The sequence below is a fragment of the Cottoperca gobio genome, chromosome 24, assembly GCF_900634415.1.
Source record: "Cottoperca gobio chromosome 24, fCotGob3.1, whole genome shotgun sequence".
Taxonomy (NCBI): domain Eukaryota; kingdom Metazoa; phylum Chordata; class Actinopteri; order Perciformes; family Bovichtidae; genus Cottoperca; species Cottoperca gobio.
In genome coordinates this window covers 19,979,893-19,996,989 of record NC_041378.1, presented here as the reverse complement: position 1 = coordinate 19,996,989, position 17,097 = coordinate 19,979,893, and the positions used below count along the sequence as shown (strand labels likewise).

Here is a 17,097-nt window from a genome sequence, read left to right as displayed (position 1 = left end):
CACTAGAAGGGCCCAAAACATTTAAATTAAGAGAAATGTGTTGCAGCTTCACAAACGATGCAAATTCAAAAACACAAACTAAAACACATGCAAATTAAGAATTGTCTTCACCGACTTGACAACACGTGCGCAGCATTTAGGAAAAATTCAAGTAGACCAGTTTAGCAAGCAAACAATATATCACTATGTGTCGCTATATCAAACATGTTTCTTTCTGATCAGGCAGACATAGTTACAGACCATTCCACATGCGTGTTTAATACATTTTGAAGTATTGTCAAGAAACATGGCAGATCTAGGTGTAAACATTACTACAGTGGTCAAAATTACGCAGTTAACTTAAAAAATTAAAAGCAATATTAAACATCTAATGAGAAACATTACTATTATCACTAGTCATAGCTTTTACTGGAAAATAACAGGATAAAAACAAAAAAACATGTTTTTTAAGGTATTTACATGGTATTCAGTCAGCACAGCATAAGAAAATACTACCTAGTCTAGTTAATATATTGCTACTTATGTACTCGTCTACAGCTGCACAGACAGAAAATACTTTTGGTTTCCCAAATGCAGTTTGTAAATGCTACAAACTGCATTTGGGTAACCCAAAGTATTTTCTGTATCTTCTGACATCTCTCCATGTTGTCAGAATATAACCATCATTAAAATTGCCATACAAGTAAAAGCTTAAAACCAAGTTCATGTGGCAGTGATGGGAAAAGCAGTTCATAATAGAGAATATCCTCCAGAATATAGCAAAACAAAATACATGGCACTGATTAAACCATTTCTAAAGTTTGGAAGGGTTAAGGTTCATGGCAGATACACAAGTTATTGTTGGATTAATATTTCTTTCTGAAGCAGTGACATCACGCTCATAATTACACACACTGCCTCCCACAGGAGGAACACCTGCAGAGTGAGCGAACCTGAGGTAGAAAAGCCAAATCCAATACACTTTGGGATTGATCATATAAGTGCATTTTTCTTGAACCCTCCAAAATCCTTTTACACGCTCAACTCAAAACTAGATATCTGAATAAAAAGATACAACAAAATTATTAAGACAAACTTCTCTAATTGAACTTTCTGACAAAGTTCTAGGTCCTGAGAAAGAACACTAGTTCCACTGTGCAGGTTATTAAACAAAAGATCCTTTTACAATATACACAAGCAGGAGAATTATAAACGGAAGGTGTACTTACACAATTATTCATACAAGCCAAGCCGATATTGTATCATTTTGAATGTGAAGCCAAACTTACCAAAACTATGCAAATGGTGAAATATTCTTGAAGTATAAAAACAAATGTGTATATACAAAAATATACATCTTAACAAGCCATTCCAAGCAGAGGCAATTTTATCTTTCCCCCCAGATTTTGTAATAAAGTCTATATTAAAATGAAAAAGGCAATTCTTCAAATAGTCCATATGTGGCATTTTTTCTTCCATCAAAACATTAAAAGTACTGTAGCTTCTTTAGTCCAGAATGAAGATTTGAAAAAGTCTTGGTAAAAAGGATTATAAAAGTCAAATCAGTCAGTCAATCTATCCATATCGAGTGTTTGTGTTGAGCCTTCACAGACGTAATACTGGGTTGAAAAAGGCCTCAGCTCAGGAGTCCAGTGGCAGGGTCCTCAGTAGACGCGGGGAATGATCCGGTAGCGAACCGTTCGGCAGTACTCGTCCCACGCTGAGCCGTACTTCCTCCTGCACTCGCTCATGTCGCGGGAGTCTCTGTGCACGAGCAGGATGATAAAGTAGATCATGTAGTACCACGGCAGGAGATGGCTGAAGCCTGTAGGGGTGGGTGGAAGAAGCATATTTTAAGGGCATTCGTCACTTATCAATCCCACAAACCCATATTCTGCATTTTGACTGTATGGTTTACTTCCTCTAGACTTCATTACCACACAGTTACAGACAGCATTGACAACACGGGCCATGTGCACCCGCAGCTATGGAAAACACTAAGAGTGCTGTCGTTCACTTCACTGCTTTGGTGTTGGAGTACTTGTGGTGCAGATGTGAAGCCCACTCACCGCAGGGCAGGGACCAGGCCAAAGCCATCAGAAGGTCTCCCAGGTAGTTAGGGTGGCGGACCACACCCCACCAGCCAGACACCAGCAGACTCTTCCCTGTGGCTGTGGGGATATTCCTCAGATCTGGAGAGGGGGGCACAGACAGACAGAGGTTTAGACAGACAGACAGACAGACAGACAGACAGACAGACAGACAGACAGGCAGACAGACAGACAGATTCAACGGTATGGAACAACCACCGTGACATAATTAACCTGCAGGAGAACTTACGAGACAGTCTGGTGTCTGATGGGTTTCTCCTGAAGGCGTTCTTCTCAGAGTTGGACTTCCTGAAGATGTAGAAGCCAACAACTGAAAGACAGACACAACTTCCACATCAACCTCAGCTTTAGAAACTGGCCAGTGAAAAATTTAACTTCATCTCTTTAGGAACAATTAGTAATTTTTCTTAAATGCCTGCAACATTTCTCATTGAGAAGCTATACATGACCTCAAGATAAAGTAACATGAACTACAGACAAATGCAGTTATGTAATCAAATGCCAGTGACTTTAGTTTGATGCTTACGTTTCAGTGTGACGATGGCCCCGAGTGCAGGGAGACTCAGAGGGTTGGGCCAGCTCACCAGGTAGTAAGCCTGCAGGGTGTAAGTAAAGGGCACCCACACCAGATCACCAAACGCCAACATGAAGCCAAAACCATCGTGCATCAAGTCCATGGTGGTCAGGATGGCCTCCTGGGGAGACAAATGCACACATCACTCATTTGGTCTGAAAGTAAGATGGGTTTAGAAGTTGTTTACTTGATCATATATGTAATTATTTATCAATGTGTTAGAATGATAATGTCCATGTTTTTGTGTGCTGTGCCGAGCGTACCTCGTTCCAGAGGCCATCCACCACGTAGAGCAGCTGGAAGAGGTTCACAAGGATCATGGAGTGAGAGGGAGCATTCAAACCCTGATGCTTCATCTCAGCAAGCGCCATCGCAAAGTTGATCAAACACTGAACAATAAGACACAAAACAAAAATCATTAGGACTGTTTATTAAGCATCCATAACGCTGTATGAAGACACCTGTCAACTCACATTCATGGTTTTGCGGAGACAAATGATGCCGCATCTGACCAGCCCACTGATGTTTCAGGATAGAAGCCTGGTAGAATTCTCTGACATTGTTGAAAACAGGACAACAGCATGAAGCCTTCACTGATCATCTAAAAACCTCTAAATCACAGGGAGCCATGTTCACACGCTGAACTTCTTAAACACAATAAAATGTCTGCATCAACCTCCGAGCCACAACGAACACGAGACGTTCATCCAGCTCATGCCACGTATGGCCACCACAGAGTGAACAAGATAGTGTACAAAATGACAGGCCCCATAGAAGATACAGATATAACTCTATAATTATCTGTGGTGTACAGGCACGGTTTTAAAATTAAGATACAAGCCTTAGTGCTCAATTCCTATTAATTGCTCCAATCTAATTTTTCTGTTTGGCTGTTCACATTAATGTTTTAAATGCAGCAAATCAGATTCTAGTGTGAACCAGTCACAGCCCTGTGAAACGGCATATACCGTTTCCTAGCGGCAGGTGCCGCTTGAAAGTGGTATGCCACTGTCACACCAGTATCGTCCCCTGATTCCATAGTGTTAATTGACAAAGTTGTGCAACATTGCGCCGTTTTTCTAGTCTCTTGTTAGCCTAGCCACCATAGCCAGTCCATTTTGTATTATTTTTTGGCATGTTTAATATTAGAATGCTATCACACATTATGTGATCCTCCCGGTGAAGTGAGTTATTAAGGATCGGTAAATGAAATCCCATGTTCAGAGAGTCTCTCCGACTTCTGATCACTTCCCTGGGAGAAATGTTTCCTGATTTTAGAACTTTAGCTGAAGGGGTGCGGCTAATTCAGCCTCCGCTGTGGCAGCAGAGAGCCGCAGGTTAGCCTTCAGAACTAAATTAATACGGCCATGAGAAGTCGCCTGTTCGAGACAAAGACACAAAAACTAAGGCACTATGTTCACAATGTTTTGAGATGCCTTCACTGTCACTGCGGAGAGAAAATCTTTCACCTGCTTCGTGAGCGTTGACATGAAAAGTGATCGCACAGTCTGTGTCTCTGTTAGTCTTTATTCTCCAAGACCTTAGAAATTCACAACCTAAAAGCTTGTTCTGTATATTAATTATTTAAAAATGCCAATGATTGAATAGCAATTTAATGCTATTAAATATGCCTTATTATCTTTTTTTTTTTTTTTTAAAGACTGGTAATAATAGATTATGACGGAAATCTTACGACCTTGTCCGTCAAAATGACGGAAAACGAGACAGTCTAACGCAGGGGTGGTGGACCTCCGGGTCGTATAGTGCCCGCGAGACCATTTGATCCGGCCCTCGGGGTAATTCGTAAAACGCACGCAAGAAAAATCCATTAGCAAAAAAACTAGACGGCAATATTTTAAACGGGCGACTGTTTTTCCAGGCCACGGTCAGGGTCCTTGAACACAACACGAGCGGACCGTGTCATCACGTGGTCACGTTATGTCAAAAAACTTCAATATTAAACGAGACAGTCATTGACATCAGTGAACGCAGCATGGCGAGTGTAAACCAGAGAAAGTAAAAGTAAAAGGCCAGTGTGTCTAGTTTGTGCAGACGTACTTGGGGTGACGAAAAATAATCTGGAGCGTCATTACAGCACGAAACATGCCGAACTGCACGAGCTGAAAGGACGAGTGCGTTTGGATAAAATAAGCACTGTTCAGCAGAGTTTGGACCAACAAGCAGCTCTCTGCACAGTGGAACATACAAACATGGACAGATAGATAGGTAGACCACCACACCAAGAACAGACTATTCCACCACTGCTGTGCTGTATCACTGCCATGTACAATACTCACTTATATTATTTTTGATTCTATTTAATTATTGTTTACTGCCTTTTTTACTTCATATGTTCTTTTGCTGTGACAAGATGAATTTCCCAGTTGTGGGACTAATAAAGGATTTCTGATTTCTGATAAAACAAAAAGATACATGGATAAAAAAGTTGCTTTTTTTCACAGCATAAAAGAAAAGTGAAATGAATGGGCTGCGTCTTCATTTTTTTTTTGCAGAGGTTATGAGTTCAATAATTAGTACGGCCCTCGAAGGATGTTGTAAAACAAAAATGGCCCTTGATAGGAAAAAGGTTCCCCACCCCCCTGGTCTAACCCAACCTCTGGGTCAGACTGAGGTTGCATTGCAAAATATCAGACATGCATTGATTTATGAAAGTGGCCCAAAGTAAAAACAAATAACAGAATTATAAGGATCAGATTCTATTTGATTTGTACAGTTTACAAGGTTGTGAAAAACAACCACATCTGTGTACTATATGCCCATAGAATAATCTGATTTTGGCAACTTCTGAATGACAACATAGGCAAGTAATTTCCACTTTCAGTGGCATGTATCTGGCTTTGAAAAAAAGAAAAGAAAATATAAAAAAAGAAAAATCTTCTTCCTTTGAGTGCTCACTAAATGCATTTTGAGACAAATGTTTGCTTTGGTGTCCCATGAACTCACCCAGCCAATCAGACCAGGGCGCATCTCGCAGAAGAATTTCAGATCAAAGTTTTTGATTCGAGGATTGAGCTCATGTCCTTTGAAAAAGTCATAAACCACATTGCCTGGTGAAATAGAGAAAAGAAATGAGACACCTGTGCAAAATAAATGAATGAATAAAAGCTGTATGAGGTTACTCACCAGAGCTTCCCCCCAGTGCCAGCTGCTCTGGAGCAGCGTAGTGAGAGCGGACATACAGGTAGGTGCTGAGCAAGATGGAGATGATAAAGGAGGCCGCTGTCAGCTGCAGAAAGTGGCTATGGATGTATGTAAGGTCAAAACCCTTGTGCATCGCAGCTGCAACCGCTACAGAACTCACCACGATGGCAAAGAAACCTGCAGGGACACGGACACCTTAGATACAGATGGGCAGGAGAAAACCAAAAAGCTTGAAACGGCTTGACATTTTATTAAAACTACAAAGGAAGTTAAAAGATTACATTTAACATTTCAAAATCATTGTTCTTTCATGACCCAAAATGAATGCTGAATCCGTTAAAGTCATAGACGAGCCAGAGTTGGTGAATGGTAGTGATAACGGAAATGTGTTCCTTCAACTGCAGTTACAGACAGTTGGCTCACAGTGGGAGTTGGAAGCAGCGCTCACCATTAGTTCTGTACTTCAGCCTCTCCCCAGAGCGCAGCGGCATGCCCTCACTCAGCTACAGAGACAAACACAAGACATTTTAGTAGGTATGGTGGAAATGAAGGTCGTTCACTCACAAGTTAACACTTGCATGCTAAAATCTACGGAGCCGCGATATAATGGCATTTTTAGCTAGTCTGATTTTATTTATTTTTATTCGTCTGCTGTCATTTTACCACTGTGGTGACTTTAAAGATGAACAGGAAGAGTGTGAAAGACAGACATCAGCTTTTAAATCATCATTAGAAGAAAGTTCAATTTGGACTGAAAAACCAAAGAGCAACAAAGCCATTGTTTATAAGCCTTATCATTTATCTCAGTTTGTGTCAGATATCAAGAGGCAAAGAGGACCCAGGAAGGGAAGAATAGGAGCTCCATGTATCCTGTGGAGCATCTTATTAACTATTACTTCTGACCATTAATCCAATTTCTGCCTCCTGCCAGGAATAACAAACAGAAACAGTCCTGGAATGTTTCTGCTTCACATGTGTCTTTCCTGTAGCAGTGAATACAGAGAGCCTTCTCTAACTCATGCATGCATGTATACCTGAGTGTATAGTGCTCAGCTCTTCTCACTCACCTTTCCAACAGGCAGGATGTAGAGCACGGCCTGGAATAATATCCAGAGGATAACAAAGCCAAGAGCCTGCACATCCCAGAAGGCTTCAAGAGGGGGCAGAGGAGGGGGGAAGTTGGCTAGGCTGGGGTCCTCCAGGTTGACTTGGAGTAACAAGAAGAGAACCCAGGCTGGCAGGAAGAGCAGCCAGAAGTAAGCACCTGGAGGAAGGAAAAGACACACACACATACACATTGTTAGACAAACTCACACAAAACATTAAGAGACTGGTTTCACACTGACAACTGGTATTGCACATGCAGTGAATCCTTTGGTGAAAAGATGTGCAGCGTCTAAGAGCACAGAATGCATCGTGTTCTGTCTTCACATGCACTGCCAGGATCCCTATAGGCTGTGGGCCAACAGTGGTTAATATACAGTATACCGAGTGACCAGACAAGTAGAACCCTCTGCAGTACAATGCAACTGTCCTGTAATAAATACTACTACACAGCATCAAACTACGGAAAATGAAAATACACAAAAAAATGAACTAAAGTGTCACTGAACAGGACTGGGAGTTTGGGAGACTTTGCTTTAAAAATCGTCCCCAGGAGAGTTGATGCTACTTTTCTTTCCATCCTATAACTACCTATCTTCCCTCCAAAGTCCAGTGGGGTGGAGGGGGGTGTAGCTGCAGCCAGCTTGGCTTCCTTCTCCTCCAGCTGCTCTACTTTTGCCTCAACTGATTTGAAATCTCCATCGTCCTTCCTGCGCCGCAGATTGTAACGGCCTTGGTTCTTCTCCGGCACTGCCTCTGCCACAGCCTCTGACTTCTGAAGAAACATTTTGGATTATTAAAAACATACAAATCAAATAAAAAAGTTGCACAATGTGTCCTCGCAATTCCAACTAAGTTCTTGCACATCATAAAGTCTTAGTGACAGATGTGGAGGATGAAAAACAAAGAATCCTGCACGCTGTCCCTCACCTGTACTGTTATTGACAAGGTTTGGCTCGTCAGATCTTAATCAGGTAGCGTTCCTATAGGCAAAACCACATAAAGGCTGGCTGCTGTCTATAGGAACTGAACCCGATGAAGGTTAGGAGAGCACAAAAGTTGGGGTAAAATACATTTACAAAAAAAATTGTTTCACATGTTAATTGAGATTCCACATTTCTACATCTACATTTCAAAAAAGATTGTTGTATGTTAATGTTTCATGGTTTGTCCGCACTACATATGTTAGAGCAGGGGTAACCAACGCGGGCACTTGGTCGCTCGAAAGGGACTACGCGAGTCGCCTGCGGGGCATGTTCTAAAAATAGCACTAGTCTAAAATTTTATTTAATTGTTTTTGTTCTTTAAAAAAAAGAATAAAAAAATCGATAACACAATTATTCTTTAATTTAAAATTACAATATTGAATATAGAATAAAAAAATAAATATTTTTTATGTATATATGAACTCGAACTTGAAAAGCGAAAGAAAACTAACTATTTTCACAATGATTGGGAGGAGGAATTATTTTTTACACAGTGAAAGAAAAGTGTGTATGTCTCATTTGCGGGGCGACTGCAAAGCGGCACATTGTGGAGACACTTCGGTACGTGTCACAGAAGCTACCATGCTAACTAACTAACTAACTAACTAACTAACTAACTAACTCCCCACTTGCAGCACTGCGGGCAGAACAAGCCGTGAGTTAAAGGCAGCAGCATCTCTTTTCACCAGGCCGGTGAACAAGTCACAGAAAGCAACGGAAGCTTCATTTAGAGCTGGCTGCACAATTTATAATAAAGTACAAGAAAGCCTTTTCGGACGGAGAGGTCTTGAAAGGGGCAATGATGTTATTGAAAACACTGTTCAAAGATGAGAAGAAAGGTTCTGATGTTACAAAGTTAGTGGTTTGTACAAACAGGATATGATTTGAAGTTGTAACAGTAAATGAGTTCCTATAAAATGTTACAGAAGTGATACTTTGTACTAAAATATAACTGGTGTGATTTTGAACAAAATGCTATAAATGTTCTCAATCATACAAAACTGTCAATAAAGATATTTACAAAAATATCAGAGATATGATAACTCTGACTTTCAAATGTTGAAATAGTATTTACATTCAAAATCGGATGAATGGTGGAGGAATTACAACACATTTTATATGTGGTATCCCCTTTTTTTAAAGGGACCAAAAGTAATTGGACAAAGTAACATACCGTATTTTCCGCACTATAAGGCGCACTTAAAAGCCTTTAATTTTCTCAAAAAGCGACAGTGCGCCTTATAATCCGGAGCGCTTTATATATGGATTAATTCTGGTTGTGTTTACTGATCTCGAAGCGATTTTGTGTGGTACACAGCGCTCTGTCAAAATGTTTTAGTACGACTTTTGTAAACTACAAAGCCGCACTGTGCTGCCTATTTCTATGTTTATAGAGTTGGGACATGTTTTTTGACTCAGAGTGAGCGCTCCTTGGTTTGTTGGTTTGCTGGGGGCGTGTCAGAGTGAGCGCTTCTGCTTTGCGAGGATCTTTGTTTACGAAGCTGCGAGATCAACACGTGGAGCAGAGACGCTAAAAAACTGTGTTTGTGTCTGTGATGCTTGAGCCTTGGAAACTATTTGTCTTTTTACGAAGTAAAATAAGAACAGTAAAGTCAAGAAAGCAAACCTTGCATCTTTATTGGAGGACTTTTGCATGTTAGCTAACTGTCTAGCTACGCATAGGGATACGCGCTGTACTTGCATAACACGCACCGCTTGCAGCATTACGGCTACCGTAGTCAGGAGCGTCGCGGAGTAATACATACTGTGCTTCACCATAATATTACAGTGTGTGTGTATAAGGACCCCAAAATGGCACCTGTCAAGAGACACGCTTACGACGCGGACTTCAAACTCAAGGCTATCAGTCACGTAGTAGAACATGGGAATAGAGAGAATTCAACATTAATGAATCAATGGTACGGAAGTGGAGGAAGCAAGAAGATGACGTTTGATTTGGCGGTATCAGACTGTTTTTTTTACGTGTTACAACTGAACAAGGTTGGGAGTTATTGTGAATACGCTCATTAACGTTTGAACAATGTTGAGTTATTGTGAACACGTTTAATAAAGTTTGACTGACTGACTTATCTGACTGTTTTGTTTCGCTTAATGCGCCTTATAGTTCGGTGCGCTTTATATATGAAAACAGATCGAAAATAGACCATTCATATCCAGTGCGCCTTATAATCCAGTGCGCTCTATAGTGCGGAAAATACGGTAATCAGAAATCCAATTGTCACTTTTAATATTTGGTTGCAAATCCTTTGCAGAAACATAAGTGGTAATTAAGATAAATGCTCATCTAACTCAGTGGATGACTGAAACAATGACAAATACAGCAGATTTTTTAAATGTGAAATAGTTAAGATAACCGTCATTTGAAACATTTTACTGGTCTTTAGTAATCATACGAGATGAGACTAAATATTTCTTTATTTACAAATTCAAAACCTTAAAATAAAATTGGTAAAGGCTTTTCTACTGAATGAGATTCAATATTAAAATCAAACTATAAACCAAAGATTGTATTCGAGTTACTGCTAATCACATGTTCTTTTGTAAATATCAATCTGTTCATAAAGTAAGGCTTTACCTTCTCTTTCAAAGCTATAACTAAAAGCTTCTTACAGAGGGTGTAAGCATCTAGAATTAAATATTAGGTCAAATAACCATGCGAACTTACAATGACTTTAGAGGATGGCTGGTCTCAGATCTGCGAATCCTACTCACAAAAACTAAACAACAAAGCTAGCAAAATGGGACAAAAGTGGATTGACATAACATGTAGTATTAATTTAAGAATCACAGATGTCTACCTCTCTACACTTTGTCTAAACGTAGGCGCCTGCAAAGCTGTCAGGGAAGGTAAAGAAGTGGCACATGTTATGCCATGTGACGGGCTAAATGAAGCCCGATCTTGTGAGGGGAGCCTCTCACCACCCCAACGTGCATGCATCATGACATTCCATCAGCGCCGACTTACCTCAAAGCCACATTCACTGTGAGGAGTGCCTGGAACGTCAGCTGATGATTTTTTACAAGAGTCTGTCTGATTAAAACTCAATTTAACTCAAGAGAGACGCAACAGTAGAACAACTTGTGAATAAATAAAGTGGCAGTAATGCTTTCTAATGCAGCATGCGTTATTACATGTTTCAGTGTATTTCATGACTTTGGTCAGTGTTCATGTGTACTGAGAGGAGCTAGCCAATGCGACTGTTCACCAGTTGTGTATTTTTGAATCTTTCATTTGAATAAATATGGATATTTTCCCACAAAGAGGAACATTGTTTTAAACGACAAAATAAACTCACTTCATTTACTTCGTTAGCAGTGTTGTTCTCCTCTTTCTTTTCATGCTTATTGTTGCTATTGTTCTCAGCTGCCTTTGTCTGTTGCTGCCTCATCAAACAATGGAGGCAGATTGATGGAGGTGAAGAGAGACAAAAAGGGAAAAAAAGCAATGTGAGAAATAAGCAGAGGGAGCGTGAATGACAGAAACAGACACATTTCCCCACAATGACAACGTGCTGATGATGAGAACATTTCACCATAAACTGGTTTAAAAATCTAAATCATGGCAAAACTTTAAATACAGTCAAGTCCAATTTCACAAATCGGCCGCAAGGTGCTTTAATTTAGTTATTTGTACTTGACCAAGACTTGTAACGGTGCCAACTCATCTAGTGACATTTAATACCAAAAAAACCCACAAGGAAGCTATTCAGTGCTGCAGCTATTCTAGCTATTCTATTATTAATCAAGTTAAATAATATTATAATACATTGGATAAAAAATAAGTTTGCTTTGAGGAGCATTGGTAAATACACACAGGAGAATATAATATTGAATAATTAATTGTTTTCCTTTTTAGAAAAAGTTACATTTTTATTGCTTAAAATGGCATACAATAATATTATCTGTCAAAACTAAACCCATTTAGTGCATTTAAGTTTTTTTTGATTTTGTATTATAACCTGCTAGCTAGCCTCGATGATTTTTCATGTTACGGTGCACATGATCATATTATTCATATTGTGATGACTTTGTCTGGTAAGGCAAGTTAAAGAATAGGAAAGCCCAGAGAGCAGCAGAGTATTGTAATGTGGTGGGATTACACCAACAGAATCCATGTGCGCAGAGTGGAAATGACACAACTTCAGATCAAATGCCTAAAAACACATGTAATATACTGACTCACAGTAAGCCAATATGAACTACTTCTTCCAGGTTCAAGCCACTTTCTAGAAATTAACTGTGCTGCTCTGCATGTAGCTCAGATTGTAAAAACAGAATCAGTCGAGGCTCTGCTTAATGTTGATAAAGCTTAGCTGGCTACTGTACATTTTTTGATTTCAAATTTCACACATGCTATCATTTCTTTTATTAAATTTTTTGAAAGTTTGACGAGACATCAGGGCAGTCCATGAGGCCATTTTACTCTACAGCATGAGACAGCCATTCATAGTGAGTGTACATACAACACAGTCCTGTAGGTATCAGAGGTGAACAGTATACTCAGTCTCTCTCTGAGGTTTCTTCCATTTTTCCCCCTTTAATTATGGGGTTTCTTTTAGGAGGTTTTTCCTTGTGCGATGCGAGGGTCTTAAGGACTGAGGGTGTCGTAACCTGTACAGTCTGTGAAGCACACTAGACAAATGTATAATTTGTGATATTGGGTTATATAAATAAATTTGATTTGATGTGGTGTTTTTGCATTTACCAATTCTTTCTGACCTGTGTATCTACACACTGATGTCCTGGGATCTATCTCTTTCTGTACATCAGATTCTGCACCATCACCAGTGCTGAATGAGAAGGCAGCTGTGGCACTCACCAGGGGACTGAGCCTGACTTCGACTGAATCCTTCAGCTTTGCATCCCTGCGGGAAGACGGTGCACTCTCCGTTATAGCTGCAGCAGCGACAGCCGCCGCTGTGCGGGAGGACGAGCGCCGCGTGGTCCTTGCTGGAGACCGGGACCGGCTGCGTCGACGGCTTGGTGATCGAGAACGAGAGCGAGAGCGGGACTGGAAACCGGCAGCACTCTGAAGGGAAACAGTAATTTAAACAAAAGAGGAGATTAAACCATTGTTAGCAATTGTACCTTGTTTTTATTGGTGAAATATTTGTCCATAATATATTAACTTTACACAGCAGGGTCAAGAGGTTATCTGCTGTGTGTGCAGTACAATGGCATTTCTCAAATCATTAAATAGCTTAAATATTATTAATAATAATAATAATAATAATAATAGCAATTTGTGTTTAGTGCTGGGCAGTCTTCCTACACATTGGCTATATTCCTGCCATATGCCTTGAAGGGAAAACAATATTATTTTAAAAGAAACCTGATATATATATTATCTGCCTGAGTAGAGTTTACGAGCTATATTTATCATGAATGCCAGTATCAGTAGTATACGTTGGCTTCATTTTTCCGTAAGGGTGTCACGATTTCGATTCTAAAATTGATCGAAATGAGCTTTCAATTTTGATGATCGAAAACAGATGAAACAAGTTATTGTTATTACATTTTAAATAAATTATTTAAATGTGACCATATGAGATATAAGATCTGATGATCTTTCCAAATCAAGACTCTAGTCTAACAATGGCGTAGCAGTCAGTGCTGAATAAAAAGAAACCGAAACATGAACCTTAAAATTGAAAGTCAAATTGAATTGTGGTTTTGCAGAATCGAGACACCCCTAGTATTCAATAACAGGGTAAATGTTTAAGCTTTAGTTCTACTTTAACCTTTCCCTAACAATATTTGTTAACTGATTATCCTTAACTCCTTATGTTTACAGCCTGTACGACCTAGAATTGTAACTGAAGAGGATTACACCAAAATACTAGAACGTGACATGACAGTTTGTAAGTCTGGTCAACAGGAAGTAACAGCTACCTTGATGTCTTGCTCCTTGAGCTCCAGCTCAGTGCCATCCTTGTAAATGACGGTGTAAAGCTGACTTTTGGCATCCAAGCCAAGCACCTTCACCTCATAATATAGGTTGCTGCCAGGCCAGCGGCCCATCACCATGTCCCCTCTCTGATACTTCACAGTAGGCATCTTCATTGACCTAAGAATAGGGGAAGGACAAGAGGTAGAGTGAGAGCAGAAGATAGAATAAAGAGGCGAGAAGAAAGAGAAGGTGAAAGAAGGAGGACCACATACACAAGGGCAAAGACATGACAGTAGACAGGCAGGAGATGGGTGATAAAAGAACAGACAAGAAGGGAAACACAAAAGGAAAGATCAAATATAATAGTTTATCTAATATGTGTAGGCTGGGTTTTAGTTTTTTTTTTTTTTTTTTTTTTTTTAAATGGTAATAAAGGTTGAGAAGCCACGTCGATTTGGAAACAAATGTATATGGAATTATTTATTTAGAAACCTACGGCTGGACAATAATTTTATGTGTGTGTGTGTACACAAATACATATGTATATGAATTAGACCATCATTAACAAGTATCAACCACCCATCTCTGTCTGTTGTGCTCATCTTTAAAATAAGTATAAAATGAGTCTTGTTCATACACTTAATCCAATTGTATACATCCTTGGTTTACCATTTTAAACAATCCAAACCTTTTGAGAGGCAGGGCAGCCTACAGTAGCTAACACTTTAGAAAGGCACAGTCCGACTGTAGTGTGCACCACTGAACACAATGAGGTCGTCCAGGCAAGGTCAGCATTATGGACCAATAGTTAGCAGGGAGACTCTGTGTCTAGAAAACCAGCACACTACTGCAGAACTGCTGACAGCTCTGTCCCCGTTAGGGTTACCCAAAGCTGTCTGTCTGACACAGTGGAGCCATTCAAGTCACAGCCACCAAGCAAGAACTTTCAGACCAGCCACTGTACAAATGACAGCAAACTGTGGCTGTAGCTGTAGCTGTTAAATTAGCCAAATCTAGCACCAAGTTCAAGGACAACCATACAATCTAAAAATGGTGATAACAGCTTCTCAGTGTTACAACACCTGAATTATTGCCAACTGTAAAATAATCGAGTGTAAAAGGCAAACTATGCACAGACATACTTGGGTTACACACAGCCAATTAAAAAGTCCTCTGTATTAACTGAGATAAATGAAAGCATATGCATGTAAATCACTTTTCCATGTCACCTTGCAACTGCTAGTATAAGAACCTAGAGTAAGTATTGCAATATGTAAGAAATGTTTGATTAGTAGCACCTTAACAAGAACAGTAGGTTACTGACAGACCGACTCAAACACCTTTAGGACATCACACTTTGGCTTCAGCAAAGCAAATGTAGGTATTTACATTCAGCTTTCTGCTGATGACAATCTTAGCCACATACCCTGATGACTGCCTCCTGTCAGCAGTCTTGTTGATTTAAAATCCAGTGGTTAACACCATGTATGGTTAACACAGCGCCACGCTTCAGTAAATGACAGGCACAGTATAGAAACTGCTTTGAGGTTACGATTAGTTGTTCCTGTTGTGCTTTTTACCCTAAATTGTCTATTTGAGAAAATAAGCATCAAACACCTATATCAAAGAACCCCTTCATGTTAAGAATGGCCATAAGAGCTGATTATTGACTACTAAAACACTCTGCTGTACAATCAAATGCATGCCTACCTCAATCCTCAATGCCATTATAAACACAAAATAACTCCAACAGTCCTTTGAGCAGTTGGATCCCCAGGATTACTACAAATAGGTAAGGAGAGTCAAACATATGCAGTCAACCCCTAACCCACTGGAAACTGATCGACAAAAATCCCCAACATCTGAGTCAAAACCATCTCAATGTGACACACCCAAAGTCAGTCCCTGCGCTGCTCTCCTGGCTGGCCTGCCTGCAGAGTCCCATGTGGGGTGTGGAAGTCAGGGCTAAATCGTGACTGACGAGTTTCCCCATCTCAGGCTGAGCTGATGAAAGGATAAGGCCTGTAAGGTAGGTGGAGTTTTAAATGCAAGTCCCTTTTGTGCGGAAAACTGCTGTTTAGCTCCACCTGATATGTAGCGCAGCCCCTTTATAATGTAACATGTGAACTCAGTTGTAAAGCATCCTCCAAAGAGTCCATAATAACATGTTGCGTTAACATTGTACTGCCGTTAATATATGTACATTTCATAAATCTGAGTGCTTTCCTTTAGTGCGTAAAATAAATAACACAGAAAACACAAACTTTATCTCCCTAAGTTAATACGCCATCAAATGAGAGGTACCGTCGCAAGATCCATGAGCGATAGTTTACATTATTCCATAGTAATAATCATCATCATCTTTTTTATATAGCATCTTTCAAAAACAGTTACAAAGTGTGCTTTAAAATAATCATCGAGGCAAATTGAAATCACCCAAAAAAGCAAAAAAAAAAAGGTTTTAAAAGTATTGTTAGGATACAATAGTATCTAATGTAAATCATCTGTCACAATGAGTAACAAATGTAAACTAACGGTATGCTTTAAAAATTAACCAAATTGAGATTTGACTTGATCTGAACCAAGACTTCCAACCCGCGACATCCTTCTTCCGACTTGCGCCATGATTCGGTAAAACGTTACAGTAATAACGAATAATTTGGAGGACTTTTATTAAATATTTCGTGAGCTTTACACGTCTGTTTTTACACTACGGCCCACAAAGTAAATATATCTACTGCACACGAATGCAAGCTTAGTTTATCTTCCTGTACAGTAGTAAGTTATATTCTTTATTGTAATGTACAGGAGCTGTTTCTTTAACGTTAGCTTTGTTAGCACGCAGACAGCCCTAATACAGCAGCAGAAAGGAAGGAGGGAAAACGTCATGCATTCAAATACTGTTGGCGAACAAAACAGATGACCCGTCAGAACCGTGAGCACGTGTTAATAAGTTTCGACTGTGTTCCGGTAAACATTTTACATCGTATAACGTTAACGCCAAGTTAATGTTCAGGCAACTGAAAAGCCACCTGGGCTAATGTTAGCGTTTCAGTCTAATAAATGCTTTCTTTGAGTGAGCAGGCACGGTCTACTTTCGGACCACGATATATGGTTGCTTGTCGTTAATCTGCTAACATCAGTATCAGAAATCCTTTGTTAGTCCCACAACGGGGAAATTTACAATACATACATTACATTAGTTCATGTTACAGTGCTGCTGACCAGCACTATCAAACCTTTCTAATAAACTATCAACGATTAGGGGAA

At 39.8% G+C, this 17,097-nt stretch overlaps 1 protein-coding gene across 3 annotated transcripts in view; it reads right to left on the bottom strand.

Moving 5' to 3' along the window:
• Positions 1 to 229: 229 nt before the first annotated feature.
• Positions 230 to 17,097, bottom strand: part of lbr (lamin B receptor) — a 17,268-nt gene continuing 400 nt past the window's right edge. The window contains exons 2-14 of one of the 3 annotated variants that reach the window (XM_029425310.1): positions 13,830 to 14,004; positions 12,757 to 12,966; positions 11,234 to 11,317; positions 7,522 to 7,705; positions 6,894 to 7,090; positions 6,275 to 6,329; positions 5,809 to 6,003; positions 5,629 to 5,732; positions 2,928 to 3,053; positions 2,617 to 2,785; positions 2,320 to 2,400; positions 2,049 to 2,171; positions 230 to 1,804 (exon numbers count right to left, since the gene is read on the bottom strand). In XM_029425310.1, coding sequence (XP_029281170.1) covers positions 1,644 to 1,804; positions 2,049 to 2,171; positions 2,320 to 2,400; positions 2,617 to 2,785; positions 2,928 to 3,053; positions 5,629 to 5,732; positions 5,809 to 6,003; positions 6,275 to 6,329; positions 6,894 to 7,090; positions 7,522 to 7,705; positions 11,234 to 11,317; positions 12,757 to 12,966; positions 13,830 to 14,000 — 1,860 coding nt within the window. In that variant the 5' untranslated portion in view covers positions 14,001 to 14,004 and the 3' untranslated portion in view covers positions 230 to 1,643. The remainder of the gene's footprint in view (positions 1,805 to 2,048; positions 2,172 to 2,319; positions 2,401 to 2,616; positions 2,786 to 2,927; positions 3,054 to 5,628; positions 5,733 to 5,808; positions 6,004 to 6,274; positions 6,330 to 6,893; positions 7,091 to 7,521; positions 7,706 to 11,233; positions 11,318 to 12,756; positions 12,967 to 13,829; positions 14,005 to 17,097) is intronic. The other 2 variants (XM_029425311.1, XM_029425312.1) reach the window with 2 other exon arrangements.